The 17,368-nt window shown below is 37.1% G+C and overlaps 1 protein-coding gene across 1 annotated transcript in view; it reads right to left on the bottom strand.

Moving 5' to 3' along the window:
- Positions 1-17,368, bottom strand: part of LOC128990111 (cadherin-99C-like) — a 123,376-nt gene that overhangs the window by 34,732 nt on the left and 71,276 nt on the right. The window contains exons 4-5 of the mRNA XM_054412365.1: positions 8,113-8,185; positions 4,355-4,420 (exon numbers count right to left, since the gene is read on the bottom strand). Of these exons, the coding sequence (XP_054268340.1) occupies positions 4,355-4,420; positions 8,113-8,185 (139 nt within the window). The remainder of the gene's footprint in view (positions 1-4,354; positions 4,421-8,112; positions 8,186-17,368) is intronic.

Here is a 17,368-nt window from a genome sequence, read left to right on the forward strand (position 1 = left end):
CTCTTATTTGAATTCTCAAATTTTAACGCGATTATAAAAAATATACATATAAATTTGATTGCTGATTAAGATTTTGCTGAGAAAATATAACACACAGTGAATAACACACAGTTAAACCAAAATAATACATAAAGTAATTGATCGTAAAACAAACCAATACAGCTACGGGGCAATCACAAGCATTAGTCTATCAGGAATTATTCATAGATAGATGCAAACACAGCAGGGGAATGTTGTGGGCTGCATTATCCATCCCGGTCAGGGAGTTCAGTCTGAACAAATTGAAATAATTGGTGGAAACATAGTGGGGCATTTGTCAGACCTGTCAATTTGCGGTGGTTTGAAGAGCAGCAGAAATGATACGGGCAACTCCCACGTATATAAAGTGAGTTGGCACGTGCGTGTGTGTGTGTCTGTGTGCGTATGTATGCAGACATAAGTAGGCCGTGACCCCTCAACAATTGACAATCAATCCAACACCGTTAGCTCACACTGCCGTGCTTGTATTTTGTATTGTTGTTGGCACCGACATATCACATTTACATGGGGCTGTGTGCCTTTTTAGGCGCGTACAAGTACTGTAGTACCATTGACACTACAGATTGTTCTGTGTTAACTGTGCTGCCGAGATCTACTTTACGTTCTGTTCCATTAGAGACGGTGTTGTCTTGGCTGTTTAGATGATCATTTAGATACATGTATCTGGCGCTAAGCACGTGATTGTAAACATCGTTTAAGCTTAGATTGAGAAATTAGCTTTAAATTGGAGTGTGGAAATGGTATATTCGATAAGTTGGTACTATTAAGTGTTTCTAATCAATCCAGGAGATTAGCCAAGGAAACCCTCTTCATCTAAAAGGCTTGTGGCTGCAAAAATTTTTTATTTAGTTTGTTTTTACGTTGTACACAAGTTAACAGAAAATATTGATAAACACTTACAATACTAAATCTTTGTATCCATTGCACTTAAAAGTAATCGTACTTTTGTTGGCTGGAAAACAAATTTGGCGAAAAAATAAAATTGATGTAACTATAAATAAGTTATTTTACAGTACCGTCAACTTGTGAACGGAATGTCTACTTCGCAAAAGAGTAGCTATAATTATTAAATTACATCAACAACTGCCAAATATTCATTACTCAAAAATGTAATCACTAGTTAATCACCTGCCACTTTTTGCCAAAAATAAAAGTAAAGGAGTAATTAGCCCGTAGTGGGAGGAGCAACAGCCACAACTCGTTTAATCCAATTCACACTTTTAGATTACAAAATTCGCTCGGAATTAACGTCTTAATGATCGAGTTCTATCAGCGGAATAAGGGTGTCTCATTAAATTTTAGAACAAGTCGATTCCGATTCGAAATTAAAGCGATAAAATCCCTGGTCTCTTTTAATAACCCTTGAAGCGTAAGGAACGATAGTGATCTAAATCTGGAGCTGATTAATGTATGCAGAACACGCCACTGTAATAACAGCTTCGGTGGCCCTAAACTTTATCGAATTAATATTGGACAGTCCAACGTCAAGGATAAGTTCAGGGTTGGCAATCCATTGTTAGAAGTAAACTATGCAGATAAGATCTGCGGCAAGTGGCACTTGTAGCTGTGATGTATCTGCAATCATTTGATTCTTTCGATTGTTTATATCCTTGCTGAGGTTTACTAGAAACAACAGAGCTTAGTTTAAAAAACTAGTTTACTATGGCACAATGCCATCATTAATAGTTTTTGATACTATTTTATTATGATAGAGGCGTTCTATTAGTTAAAAAAATTACATGTGCCACGATAAATCAACTTTTTACTTTCCCTGTTTGTTACGAGTTTAAAGTAAGACAAGGTTTTGTTCAGGGAAAAATATCTTCTCTGTCTTCCTTTTGATCTGTTGTACAAGAGAAAATGTAATTGTTATGATTTTGAGAGTATACAAAGTTATGATTATTATGTCCTCATGAGTTACTTGAAGACAACTTGATACTATTTGAAGAGGTGGTGTCTTGGTGGACATCAAAGTGAGTCAAATTTATATACTTAGGCTCTTCCCAACTAAATTATCATCACAAAGGTAAATTTTCGGCAGTAAAAATATATATTTTTATGTTGGGTTTTTCAAGGCATGCATCAAATAGTTTCAACCCAGCAGTTCACGCATCGACTCCATCGCCGCCGCTGATCAGACCACACGCATTCCCAGGTCCAGATAGACGCTGTTGGGGGAGTGACCACCAAATCTCGGCCCAGCCCCCGGCTCGCGGGCCGCAATTAATTGTTTCCAGAAACCGGAGAGTTGCAATTATCATCTCCACCCACGACGCCTAAAGCCTCTCTCTCCGTGATTGTGGCCGAATTTACCAAGATTACCTTTTCTGGTCAGGTCCTTGATCGTAAGGTTTGATTCTGTTCCTGGTTTTCAAGTTCAGGAGGGCGTGTTTGCATTCGATTTTATTGCAGAAGATAGAATGTTTGAACAACTGTTCACAATGTTAGGCAATCGATTTCAGCAGGGTTGGGTAACCTGTTCAAGATACGCTGATTTAAGGAACTGTAATTAGTAAAAATTGTGTTTTTGGTCTAAAACAAGCCAAGATTTAGACAAGCATACGAGATTTTATGTACTCCTACTTGTAGTACTAAAATCGTGTCCAATTACTACTACTTAACGTTTAAAATCGGTTCCCAGCTGAACTATTTGATAAAGTTCATACTACACCAACACACAAGGAGAAGGTGAGTGAAGGATGAGATTTAAATGGATGACATGACAACTTTGTTACCGAGTAAGATCATGAAGTCTTTAAGCCATTGGAATACCCCCATGACCAAGGACAGTTTGGTCCAGTTCTCAAACATAAAATGCTACAGACTTTTCTCATGATATAGATGAGCACTATATACACGCAGCTACCTATCTAATGTCGTATAAAGAAGCGAGAGATTACATCTATCAATGTACACGTTCTCGTATGATCGCAGTGTCTGTAGTATAGCGGCAGCGTATTGAGGGTGACTGGAGGAGTGTATCAGGTCCGAGATGTTTGTAGAACTCCGCAGCTTCATTACACAGGACCGGTCCAGAGTGAGCGAGTGAACGAGTAATTGGCGATATTGTTCAGACTCCGTGAGAACAGACAGTGTAAATAATCTACCGTTAATACAACAGGACACCGACACCGCGCCTCGGACTGTTCAAGTAGTCCAGAGCAGCTTGAACTTGCGGATATGGAGATGTGAGATGAACTTGAACATGGGGATCAGGATATGTAGATGTGAGATTAGCTTGAACATGGGAATCAGGATATGAAGGTGTAAGATGAACTTGAGCATTGGCATAGCGAGTTATGAGCTGTACTGAGCTAGACATTATCAACTAGTTTGATTTGCTTCCAAGGTTAGAATGAACTGTCAATGTTGGTCTTAGGGACATAAACCGCGTCGTTAATTAGCGAAGCTAGTTGTTGACGTTTCGGATACGTTGCAGCAATCTATCTTTGGGCAAACTACAACCTTTGTCTATTGATAGAACTATTCTTCAGTATCCAAAAGTGAATGCTACAATCATTGGTCACTATCTTCACCAGTTCAGAGACGTAGTCATCTGCCAAAGACCATGATTCGACGTTCCCAACCAAACGTATTCATTTATTGGTTTTTTTTTATTTTCAATGCCAGAAGTATATAGAAGTTAAAAAAAATTAAATCCCTTTGGAAAGTGGTCCAACCCCCTTGACGTTTTGTGAATATACTGGAATCGAACTCGCAATAAGACTAAGCTAGGAACAGACCGACATTTTGTTGTCTGGTGTGCAATTCTAGCCTAGAAAATAGAACGAGTTTGACAAAACTATGATGAAGGTGTGTGACTATTACCAAACATTACTTGCTTATTTGAAGAAATATGATTTTTTAACTTCGAATCACCAATGACAATAAAGTAATATTTAATACCTAATCCTCTAGGCCATATGGGTGCTTAGATTGAGTAAATATCAGTAAACGGAATTGGTCACTGTCAAACTACATTTTTTTTAATACAGTTTGTTGTTATGAACAGTTTGTTCATAAAGGAAAATACTTATATGCTATCGAAACTATTTGTAGTCTATGTAGCTGACCACAAAACAACTTACTTTGTATTTAAACACAAAAGAACCAATTTGAAATTATTATAATTTATACAGTATGTGCAACTATGATGTATACAATAGTCAAACCTTCAGTAATCAGGTAAGCGTTTTGCGCGAGTCTCAGAACATTTAAGTCACCGGAGACTTCAACGGTCGGTATGACTGGAGGCGTGAACTCAACGAAGAGCAAATTAATAACTAAAAGATGTAGTTTTAAATAATAAACTCACGTGTTCCTCTGCTCTCTTCGATGTCCAGGATGATATTTGAGTGGCCACCCTCCACTTCGCAAAGTCCTGCAACAGAAGAGAAACCAATATATTAGTTGATAAATATATTTTTACACCCAGAAAATGAAAAATTATAAGGTGCTAGCCAAAAAGGCTCATCGTACAAAAACATAGCCAACATACCATTCTTTCTTTGCGTACATATTTTTTTTTTATTTGGCTATCAAATAACTATACAAAAATGATTTTAATACAATAATCAATTAAATTCTCTCGATTATCACAGGTGACATTATTAGCAAGTATAGATATGAATCCATCCATCAAACAATGAGGTAAATTATTATGCATGAACTTTTATTATATCAATTGTAAACTACAATTGTAAAAGTTATATACTTCTGACATTGTGTTTGTTAGTCTTTTTTATCGCTTCGTGTAGTTTGTTTGATTGTTACTCCTAATCTCATTTATAGGCCGACTCGTAACGACTGCACCAGGGCGAGCGCTCATAAGATCCAATGGTTCACTGTTGGAATGTTGTCGTTCCGTCACAGTGTCGTACGACCGAAATCGTATAGTGGGCGAGGGACCTAATTGTTTCATAGATTCATCGATCCTATTTTTATTCTTATCACTTAGTTATTATTTTTACATCTGGTCGAAATAGTTTATCTTGTTGTTGCGTTCAAAGTATTTATCTCGCACTTTTTCTAGACCCCTTAATAATATTAAATATTTTGTTGTTAGGAATTCAATACTTTTTTCTTGCTATTTTCTGTATTTGATTACGTTGATGTTTTGTTGTTGTTAGTTTTCATGCAATGCTGTTTTATCAATGCTTATTGATATTGTTATTTGTAATGCTATTAACATTGCTTGGCTCTTGTGTCCTTGAACATGTAATAGTTGTAATTGGTGTATCAGTTGATATGAATAGATTAATACATAAGTATATAAGCTTCACAGTCGCACTCTTGGATGGAAACATAACGGATTACATAGTCTGTATGGGCCCGCAGCGCCGAGTGGAGCCAGAACTGTGGTCGTGCTTTGTTTATAGATGCGCCGACCACTCGAATGTTGACCAAGTACAAACAACCTGGTCTCACCAGTGCTATTCTTTCACTGGCCTCGACAAACGAGTGATAATAAGTTGTGTTTGTGCAAGCATAAGCCTCGTCTTGTCCGGTCAATGTGTGTGGCCGTTGGATTTTGATATATGAAAACCACTAGAGCCTTAAAATTTACAGTTCTGTTTGTTGTGTGACCGTTTGGTTTGGATATAGAAAAATCTAAGAGGTGAATTCGTATCCAATTATCTTAGTATTGTGTGGCTGTTAAATTGTGGTTTAAAAGATGAGCACAGTAGTAAATTCAAACTTGCAGGTCTGTTTGTGATCTGGTTGAAGTTCACGGAGACCACGAGTGAGGAATTATGGACCAAATGGTTAAATGAGTCATTTTGTTAAAAGTTGTATTGGTGAGTCGTAGTATGGATAAAATATTTTAAAATTTTATAAACTAATCATGGTCAGGTTTTAAATAGTAATCTGCCAAAAAGCAACAGCTATGACCAGTATAGTATTGTCCTGGATGTTCACATGCGAAGCTGTGAGAGCTAGGTGTCTAATACATATATTCAATGCTAATACGTTTAGTTACAGACGCAAAACATAGAAAATTATATTTAGACCTATCTCATAGCAGAAATAAGATGCTTTGCTGTTTCCACATGACATACTGTCTCCAATATGATTACATATTTAAATATAATACGACTTGAAATATTCGCAAACGTAACTTGACTTGAATCTAACTACGTCTAATCACTGATAAAAACATCACAAAAATATAACAAACGACCAGAAAGTTACAATACCTTTATTGGGGTGAAAGAAAAAGTGCAAACCCATAAATACCATTTCGTACATCAGGACCGTCACGGTACTTAGTTGCAGTTATAAATTAACTAAACAACATTTCTAAGTACGCGGAGTACGACTGCATAAACACTTTGTTAAAAATGACTACACAGCCAGTTGAATGCGAATTTATCTGCCTCTTAAACACGTTTTGTTAGAAAGCTACTTCATATTACTTATGTGCGTGTACTTTAAGTTCCCTAGTACAACCATTACTTCACAAACTAAAAAAACATTCAAGTCTAGCTACAGAGGGTATTCTTGACTAACGACTGTAGTTGAGCTGCACAGCGACAACCCTGTACCATACATCACTGTAATGGCCTCCCAACTGCCCATTATTACCTCATTATACAATAAATGGTTGGCCATTTGCTCGACTCCTCTACAAGGGAAATATTACCCCGCTAACTCATTTGACTGTTTGATAATTTGTAACGCTTGAGCCTACGACGCGCCGCGAGCTAGTCTGGCTATTGTTGATGAACGAAGCGTTTTCTTTGGCTGATTGCTTGTTTGCATTTCATTGCGTATGCAAACAATGTGGTATTTTAGCGATGCGGTGACGCTTTTGAATAATTTTTGATGAATAAGGGAGAGAAAGTTAGGGTTTTGGGACTTTCTAAATCGATTTGTTAACTTCGTTTGTACATAGACGTTGTATTATTGTCTGGTTTTAAAATTCTGTACATAATAAGGGGGAGGTTTTAAATAGAGTGTTTCGATATATTTCACTTCATATTTAATATGTATCCTTTTCATTAAATTACTTCTTGATCAGCATTAAATTACCTTACAAAAATACGTCAAATAACACGGTTGACAATAACACAAGTTACAAGTGTTATTTAACGTATTTTTGTACTTTTAGGTACTTTTAATTGTAGCCTAACCGTTAAAATATATTTTTCTTTACTGCTACAACCTAACTCTTTCACTTAAATCGTTTGCTAAAAATTGCGTTTTTTAAGTAATACGATTGCTTAAAACATCTTTTTGCTAGGCCTACCTAAATCATAATGTTTTCTGGTAAAAAAAATCCTTGGCTAAAATCCATCAACATGAAAAGACCCGATTAAAAATATAACAAGATAACTATTCCAAACCAGATCGTTAACGGTTGAATGTAACGGTTCTTGTATCTGTGCGTGTTGCGACGATTGTCTATCACGAGACTTTTGCCCCGGAGGACACAAAACTTGTACTATAATATAACAGGTCGGATTGCTGGCTGTAGGAGGCATGATTAGTGGCACGCATGTCCCTACTCAGGTGCTTGGGGTGACCAACAAGAACACACCTGTCCAATGATACAGAAATATATGATTAATTCGAAAACAATTATTTTCTCGTTTCTTAAATTTACCTTAATCACCTCTTAAATTGAAATCGTGAACACTACTCTTCAAAAAACCACTATATCTGATAAAACAGCTGTCCTTGGGAGATTTGTAACATACAAGCCACAAAAATAAAAATCAGAAGGTCCTTGATCACTTGAGTCCAGCATGATCTTCACATATGCTTCCCGACGCACTGCTCCCAATTTTCTTGTTTAATCATCGGATAAACTAAATGGATATTTACTACAGGTGTTTGTTACAATACGATTCGGGAGATACGGAAACTTCTAATAATTAACCTCCTTAATAATTTATCCTTCCCAATCATGGACTTTAAACTCACAAAATGTTTTAGTATTGCTTAAACAAGACACATGGTACATACAAATACCGTGGTCATCGATTTGGAGACTAAAGACAGAGACAAGCAGTAGAAACCATTATATTCAGATGTAAAATTAGTTGATAGTGAATAATTTGAATAACTCACCAGCTTTGGCGAAGGCTTGGGCGACAAGACATAAGGAACACAGCAACCACAGAGACGCTCGCACCATCTCGCCCTGAAACATTCAGTTATAAATATAATATAAAACACATTGCAACTAAAATATCAATTGACAAGTTTTGATAAATTTATGCGTTAAGATAATTTGTAGTATGGTTGTGCTGTGTAGTGTTTGGTGGACTGTACATGTACAGGACACGTCTAACAGTGTTTTCCCTAAACTTCTTCCCTTAACTTATAGCAACATTTTAAACCCAGATCAAAATATTTCGTCCAAAGTCTTTTTGATGTTAGAAACGTTTATATATTCGTACAACATTGGTATTTGTCATTCAAAGTCCATTCGAACTACAACTACATTCGTCAGCCTTACAAATTATATTGGACAAGGTTCTTTGTACTGCTTAGTCAAATAAAGACGGATGTGTATTTCACGTCTAGCGTATTTTTAAGCATTTATCTTCAGAATCGGAATAATGTTAGACTTGAGCGTCAACGGGAGTAATTTGACACGACCGTCCAGCAACGCCCAGTTTCAAAATCGAAACCGGGACCTAAACTGCGGTGAGGTGACGGACTCAAATGTCACATTAATGACCCGCTGTGTGGGGGTTGGGGGGGGGCTAAAAGTGTCGCCTGATCACAAACTGGCCCATGGCCATGTTGCTTCACTGTGACAACTTTCAATCTATTGGGATTTCTTGAAATTTAAAGGTAGAATTTCCGGTTTTATATCGTTATTTTGGTTATTGCATTGGCCCTATTCAAGAAACGACGATTAGTCAGGAATATTAAAATGTTACGAGAGTGTTTATTTTATGTTTTGTTATGTTATGTTTATGTGTTGGTCCTTTTTTGGTTTGTTTGTAGCATTTATGTTATTCCAGTTGGATAATATTTATTTATCTCACGCGCGCATAACGTGTTGCGACCATACAATTTCACTTACATAAAAAATATAAAAAAACTACAAAGTAACAGCAATTTAGTAGACTAAATTCTCAACGATTAAATTCTCCTACGTGGAACAAACATAAATTAATTATCTACCAACCATTAGGGCAAGAGAGGAGGATATTAATGCATTCGCAAGTCCATTCAAACACAATTCCATCCAAATTTAATTAAATCAAAGACATTTTAAAATAGTTATCAAGAATGTGAGTACATCTATTAAAAGTTTTAACAAGCTGTCGTTTTGGTTCCAGATTAGCCTTAAACAAAAAGATATATTGATCCCGGTATAAGTCTTACCCCAGTTATACCATAAAAACACGTTAAATGTTATATATACAGTATGTATAGTAAGGTAATTTTATCTATCCTCACATTTTTAACTGTTACAAAGTCACATTATGCTAAGTAAAATATAAGTTTTCTGCTTATTATTCTACCTTCTTAATGTGTGTATGATAGGCCTTGTGACAATTGAAAACGATTTTCAGGAGAATAATTTCATGCCATCAAGAACTTTTTATCAGATGCACGCAGGTATAGTTAGCCTAAACACACATTACAACCATTGCGAATTGCGACCCTGTTGAACGAGTAACGCAGGAAGGGCGTTCTGCAGAGACATTTAATACCAGATGGTCGAAACAACTGTAATTATTTCCAAGCACTTTATCAAGACAACAATGGGGTGGTCCGGTCTTTACGATATCTTTATTTATATAATTACCTCCATCAGATCTTACCACTCACTTTATTCGGCTGTAAATTGAGAAATTAAAACTGGACCTCACAGCAGTCCAATTTATAACTCTATATAAAAGATAGAATCGAAACACAATCGAGTTGTACGTGCGCGGAACAAGCGGACAAGTGGAATTGAAATGGTTTAGAATGGAACAGGAACAGGGGAATGTGAGATGATCTGGTTGTAGCTGTCAAGGTTAAGGTTGAAATGGTCGTTAAAGCATTACGTAATGAAACGAATAGGCACTGTTTAGAGGTTACTAGTAATGTCTTGGTAGGTACATGCTAGTAATGCGTGTTATGTAAGGAGTCGATACTTGGTTATCATGAGCTAGATATCGTGAATTTATCTAAATTTAAAGTTCCAAATAAACCAATCTTATGTCGGGGTTCAACACTACGGTGCTGTTAATATTTGGTTATGATGGTATTGTTTGATGAAGTGAATTAATCAAAATATAAACGTCTAAAGATTTTAATGGGGTTTTAATTTGAAAACTTAAGCATTTATTAATTTCCATACCATATTTCCCCCAATAGCACTTCAGTATTATGGAGATATATTTGTATGCATTATATTTAACATTCGTCTGAGCTATCCGGGCTCCCTTCAAAGGTACAAGGTCTGCGTAGGGCAATGATTTATATCTACGATTTAGATTCTGCGCACTGGTGTTGGATGGCCTATGCGAGACTATTCTTTCGTATTTCTAATGTATATGTATTGTAAAAATTTTTGAAATCAAACAGATTTTGATTTAATTTAGTATTCAGTGTACAAAACTGTACCTTAATACAGGATATTTGATTTGATGCTTTATCTTAAAATCCCTTTTTCAATGATTGCTGTTTTAAAACTTATACAAATCAACAATTTGTTGAATAAGCCATATTATTTGGTTCTATCGACTAAGTGAAACATTTCACCATGAACTCACTGTTGGAACAAGCACCAAGTTGTAGACTATATCAAACTTGTACACATCATCAATCTACCTTCTGAGAACCTACCCACCCATCTAACCGCTTCATTGACAAACCACGTGATCCATTTACCATGTTCTCTGGACCACTGAGCCGCCCGTCAGTCCCAGACCTCCCAATCATCGTCACGTCGGATGCCCGATGACCGCTTCCGCGTGTCCAGTGTCCAAGACCTGTTTTAGTAGCCCGAGGTCGATGTCCCTCGGTCTCAGTTTCGAGCCAAATTTGCGTTCAGAAGCGACCACTTGGACGATCCTTCATCGCTCCGACACTCCCGCCTCCCCCCCTCTCACACCATCCATCCTCTCTTCTACATGCGTTATGTTCCCAAGCATATTTCGTTCAGGCATGGGTAAGAGAAATAAAACTATTTTTTTCTGCGGTATCCTAAAGGCATAAATTACATCATTGAGATGGTTAAAAAATCAGAATCAAGCGTATTATTTGTGGATGATAGACACTATTCGTTTTGAATTCCAATTCCCCCAACATAAATTTATTAATTGAAAATGTAATGCGATATAGGTTTTACAGTCAGCGATGTAATCAAATACGACTGAATTTACGGATATCCTATCGCCGAATATATTACTTCGCTCCTTCAAACCAAAAAGTCCGTTGATTCAACGATTTTCAAGTTCTTTTTCATTGAAAACTTTGCTTCTCCTTCTAACAAGCACTGTATTTTAAGTACTCTAGCGGTAGGCTAAAAAGTAGAATAATTTAAGATAATTCTTTAAACTGCTATATAAGAACATGAATTCGTTATAAGTATGCAATTCCACCTTCAAATTCGAAGCTTGGTGGTTATATCCCGAGCCGCATCAATTCTGAACCTAGATGTAATTTTTCGTTGGACTATTAATTATAACAACAGGAGGACGAAGGTAGTAAAGTAGAACCTCCACAGCAAGTTTCTAATGGGATAATAAAACCACTTGTCATCAAAGTAGACTTCTTATCGAGGTTTTGCTATAACATGTGAGTAAAGGTTACACTAATTCAAGAGTATTAGAAAATTACACTTATTATCAAGGGTGATCTGCTATTAGGAGTATTATCATTGAGGATCCACTGTATCAGGACCAGGATTTGGTTAATTCACTTACCACATAAAAAATGTCTCTGGCAAAAACAATACAGAAATGTTTATAATCCTGCAGGCAGTGCTTATTACAAACCATTATCCTTAACACTTAGCGAGCCGCAATTGCATTATCTGAGATCCATCACGGATACCAGTGCTACACCTGCCAAGGTATCACTGCCATCACGATCACGATATCTGCTCATGTCCTTGTATCTTGATAGCATCTGCTGTGTCGTGGCAGTGGCGAACATTTGTCACCTGTTATTACAATGGTTTGTCATTGTCTGGGGATGTTTCCATTTACAATTACACAGTTGAGTAGGAGGCCGCTTTATGACGTCTTATTTAATATACAGTCGTGGACATTAACAAGGATTTTCCTGGTTAACTACGTTGATGTTAACAACGTCAAAGATTTTGTGGTTGGAGTTAAGGTTGTTTCAGACAATTTTCGAATAAAAAGATTATTTTAAAAAGTTATCTTTTTCGAACTTATTTTTTGTCTATTTACTTCCTGCACAATATTAAGGTAGCCTTCCAAACCTATGTATTCTTAACATATAACATCAACCTGTTCAAAGTCTCATTAACTAATAGACCAATAACAATTGGCAACTAGTATATGAATTGATTCTTTCATGACCACACCACCAACACTTCGAATTCGAGCAATAAATTGATTGGAAGACCTAATTAGTACTTAATCGACAGTACTTTCATGCTATTGTAAAATTTTTTGGCAACTGTGTGCTAAGGTCATTTATTCTCACGCACTATAAGTTATAAGTTTTATAAAGTGAAATAAATGTAATTTAATTATTTACGATAAGTACAACGCGTATTACATTCACAGGCTCGTGAGACGTGCAGGTGCCATGTTAGGAAACCTACCAACAGAAACCAAATTAACTAACTATTTACAAGAAATTACATCCTATAACAGCCAACACTATCAAAACAAGTCGTAAACTTCAATTAGAGCCCAGAACCACGACAGAGCGTGTGACAGGCGATTCTCCTCTTCAGTAAGTTTCCAGGTTTACGTTTCTCGCCTTTATCTAATCAGATAGTCAAGGTCACAAGGTATCACGTGACCCCGCTATCTCCTGAGTATTAGCTGGTATTAATCACCTGGACATTCTATGGTAGTTACGATGCATTGGTAAGGTGGTCATTATTGCTTATCAGCCTCCTATAAGGACTGGCTGCTTTACCATCCGTTAGGGTTTATCCTGGGCGTATATCCTGCCTGCTGCCCACAGGTAGAAAGCGGTATTGTATGTGATCTGATGTGATCTTGGGTAGATGTATTGGTCAATGTGACAATGTTGCGTTTACCTCAGGTCTATGTGGTTCTACTAGACGTTCCTTAAGGGGATGTGTTGCGAAAGTAAAGTAGATAGGGTATAGATGGAAATATATGAGGGGAAATCATTTCAGTAAATCTGTCAAGGAATTTTGGATGATTAGCTTGCCCACATATTGGTAGGTATACATTTACGTACTACTTCACTAAAACTTTTTGTATTCTAAAAATATTGGCTTAGGTCTTTACAGCAGCATACGCAACATCCACTTCGAATCACGATCAACCGGAATATGTGTCATAGACCCATACACCTATTAATGAGTGTTATTGATTACAGCCACAGATAGCTCGGTATGTTCATCCCGGACGTCCATAGTTCCCTATAGCAGCTTCCTGCAGTCTGTGACACAATGAACTCTGGCCAACTAACATGGGCAATTGGGCATTTGGGAATGAGTAAGTGGAATCGAAAAAGCACCAGGAAACTGGTGGTAACAGTAAAATTTGCGTAGGTAGTGAAATGGCATGTCACAGGCAAAATCTTGTAGAAAATTTTACGGAATCGATTGCATACTCCATTAGTCTGGTCTGTATTGATCAGACTACTACATAAGCATTTCATGTCTTTGGCTAAAGGATCAACTTATCAGTAACAAAGTCGTCATACCATTCATTAAACCTCCATCATTCGACCTCTTCGACTTAAAATAGAAATCTTAGTATGTTGGCGTCTCAGACATCAAATCAAAACTTATTTATATGTGAAAAAATAGGGGTTTTGTTTATTGTCCTAAAAGCTGCCGTAGTATCAACGGAAAGGGACATAAACCTATATGACGTACAACTCCTGGTATTACTTCCTGGCTTTCAACAGTTCATACAGAAGGAAAGCTACATGTGACTAACGAGACTTGTTTCCTAGAAAGCTGAATCTACCAGAAGGCGAGGTCTGAGTGTCACGGAAAACAAAGACAATGCAAAGATTAACGACAATTAGACTACAGACAGTCGTGCACAGAGTAAGCTGCCGTACAATAGATGAATAGCTAATCCCTTTATACTCTATGTACCGGTAGACCGAGTACAGTCGAGCTTTACTTTTGAACTCTGAAGCTACAGCAGCGTTTACTTTGCAATGCGCATTCTTGAATATCCAGAGTCAAGTGGGAACATTGGAGTCGTGGAATACAAAGTTAGGAGGGATCTGAGGAAGATACCTTCCACAGACGAATATTGAGAGACTCTTCATTGCTACAGGATATAGAATTTAGTAATTGATGTAAAATCTACGAGTTGTGCAGAACTAGATAGTGACATGGCAATGGTATTTATGTCAACAGATTTATTTGACTCTGCGTTTTTGAGTGTATCGTGAACGAATCAATCAATTTGATAAAAAAAACCTCTAAAGACACAGCTACACTTCTAAAATAATTTTAAGTAATCTCACTATCAACGTAAACAATCTCCCAAAGATAATTTGTATAGCTAAAACTGTATGCAATATGTGAATTGAGAGATTTTTGAAGGTTCCATATCAACACCACGAAGAAAGTATCCCCTGCATTCGTAAAAGCTAATATTGTAAGAATTATTTATGAGGTTACAGTCAAAACAGCTTTGATGATCGATAACGTAAGTTTTACTGTACGCATCAAAATCACGATAAGTTTATCGTTATTTTTGAGGGTAGTTACCCTCAAAAATTTTACTATATAGCTTCTAACATCAGCTGTATCGTCAAGTATCAGAATGTCTACATCTCAGACGCCACCAGATCGGAGAGAAACAAAACAAAGAAACACAATTCAATAAACCCCGAAGGAAACAATGGTGACGTAATCAGTGCATTAGAAAACAATATCAGCAGAGGCAGCAATACGCAATACATCAGCAGTCAGCAGCCGCAGTTTAATTGGTCAGCGTGGATCTGATAGTGGCTAATGCACGCCGCTGCTGAACCTATTCATTATCAGCACCGCCACCGCCTGTGATAAGTGATAAGCGAAGGTGTTGTTCTGGTGTCCAATAGCTCTATCTGCATACTGTCAAGGTCTCGCACCTGAACCCCTCGGGCATTTCCGCAGCTCGTCTCTCACGACCGCAGGAAATGGCGGGAATGCCTCAGCGTGCGTCAGAATTGGAGGGAGATGTGCCGCCCCAAGTAGGTTATGTCAGAGTGAAGATTGCGGCTTAGTGTACTTATGTAGTTTATGATGAAATATAATGAAACCTTCTTACTCGGGCTCTAAAGAAAGTGTTCTATTGAAATTTGTTTTGACTTTTGAATACTTTGGTTTTTTCCTGCAATATATTGACCAGATATGGCATTTTTTCAGAAGGACATGTTTGAAAAGATCCTCAGAGAATACAGTCAATAATATTGTTTCCTCCCTAAGTTATACTGTACTATGGTAGATCCTATAATTATCTGTCCCCTGTAATAAAGTACTTTTAATTTACCTTGGTAAAGATTATGGCAAATTTCACAAAGAGCAAAAATTTACATCATCGCACTTCATGGTTGCCTGAATCCCACTACTCTCATTTGTACACTAAAACTGGCTCCAAACATGTCATGCCAGACCACTATAATGTTGTTTGTATTCAAACGTATCCCTTAACGTGTGCTATAAAATATTTAGAGACTATATCCACTTAAAACCCCTATCAAAATAATCCAATCTCACACAGAGAATTCAAGTATTAAATGTTCAATTTTATTAATCAATTTTATCACTTGCATATCTTGAACTGTCCAAGAATGTTCGCAGCAGATAGAAGAAGAACAAATAGTCTTCTCACAAATAGTCCATCGTGCATGCGATTGCTTCCCTTGATCCGATTAATCTGTTCCTGTCCCAGTCCATTCCTCCGTTCCTCATCGTGAGAACTGGCTGGTTATCCCTCCGCCACCCACTTCTCAGAACCACCGTTCCATTAGTCCAGTCTCTGACGTCATCGCACTTAATTAGACCGAGTTATTGTATGTAAATCCATTTCACCGAGCTTTTCGCGACGTAGATGTAGTGATAGCGCTGGTCAGATCAGATCATTATCATGGTCATTCTGTTGTCATAAACATGCAGCTCTTAAATTGCCATCTTGTAGGGAATAAAACAAACGTTTCGGACAACAGTGCATTAACTGCAAATTTAATTGCTTGTTGAACATTTTGAAGCAAGCTAATTAGTGATAGTATCTTAACTGATAATTAGCGTGTTGATAGTATCTTCAACAGTGTTGTTTGAGTTTGACAGCTTCTTCTATCTGCTGTGAACATTCTTGGTCATTTCAAGATATGCAAGTGATAAAATTGACTAATAAAATTGAACATTTAATACTAGAATCCTCTCAAACTCCGATTACAAATTAGATATAATCTCATTGAGCACCTTCCACTTAACGTCTTCTCCTACGAACACAATTGCGTGATATTTCACAGTCTGTCAATTTAAGCGTTGATCTTTACCATTAATCCCTCTATTTCCCTAACTTTATAAATGGAAACTGTAACGTCGAAAATCATTTAAAATCCAACAAGCATTCAAATACAAAGAGAAATGCTCATACGGAATTAGAACACGAGAAAATTTACATAATGAGCCGGTCCAACAAGGGTTGGGAGATTTGGTTACTAATTGTAGAACAGACACGGTCGTTGGATGTCCACGGGGTCTTCACCGTTGTTAATGTTTATTTACTGAGGTTTTTAGCAAGGTCGCAGAGGTCAGAGTCCGAAGATCCCGATGTCCGGGTCCAGTTTATGATATTATCATTACGGCCGCCTCCAGGTGTTTTCTTTGTAATCACTTAGAAAACAATCTCGTCTCATACATATTCAAGGCTGATTTGGCCGTGACCGTTTCTAGATAGTGTGTGATGGAGTTTGATTCACTACGGGAACGTCTCGTGTGGTAACAATAGTATTGGATATTTGTTGAGCGCTTCACTTACAAATAGTAAATTAGTGGATTATGAACAAATGATTATGTGTAAAAACCTTTGACCATTCCTTCAAAAGCAGCCTCTTGATATTTGTTGGAATTTTTGGAACGATATATGAGCAGTATATACATCGTTGGATTACTAAAGACTTTCAACTTCTCATTGCACGTAACACATTTCTATTGGTTCAAAATGATCAAATAAAGTTG

This window comes from Macrosteles quadrilineatus, unplaced genomic scaffold (genome assembly GCF_028750875.1).
Source record: "Macrosteles quadrilineatus isolate MER2022 unplaced genomic scaffold, UCM_ALF_1.0 Scaffold_3__2_contigs__length_128488019, whole genome shotgun sequence".
Taxonomy (NCBI): domain Eukaryota; kingdom Metazoa; phylum Arthropoda; class Insecta; order Hemiptera; family Cicadellidae; genus Macrosteles; species Macrosteles quadrilineatus.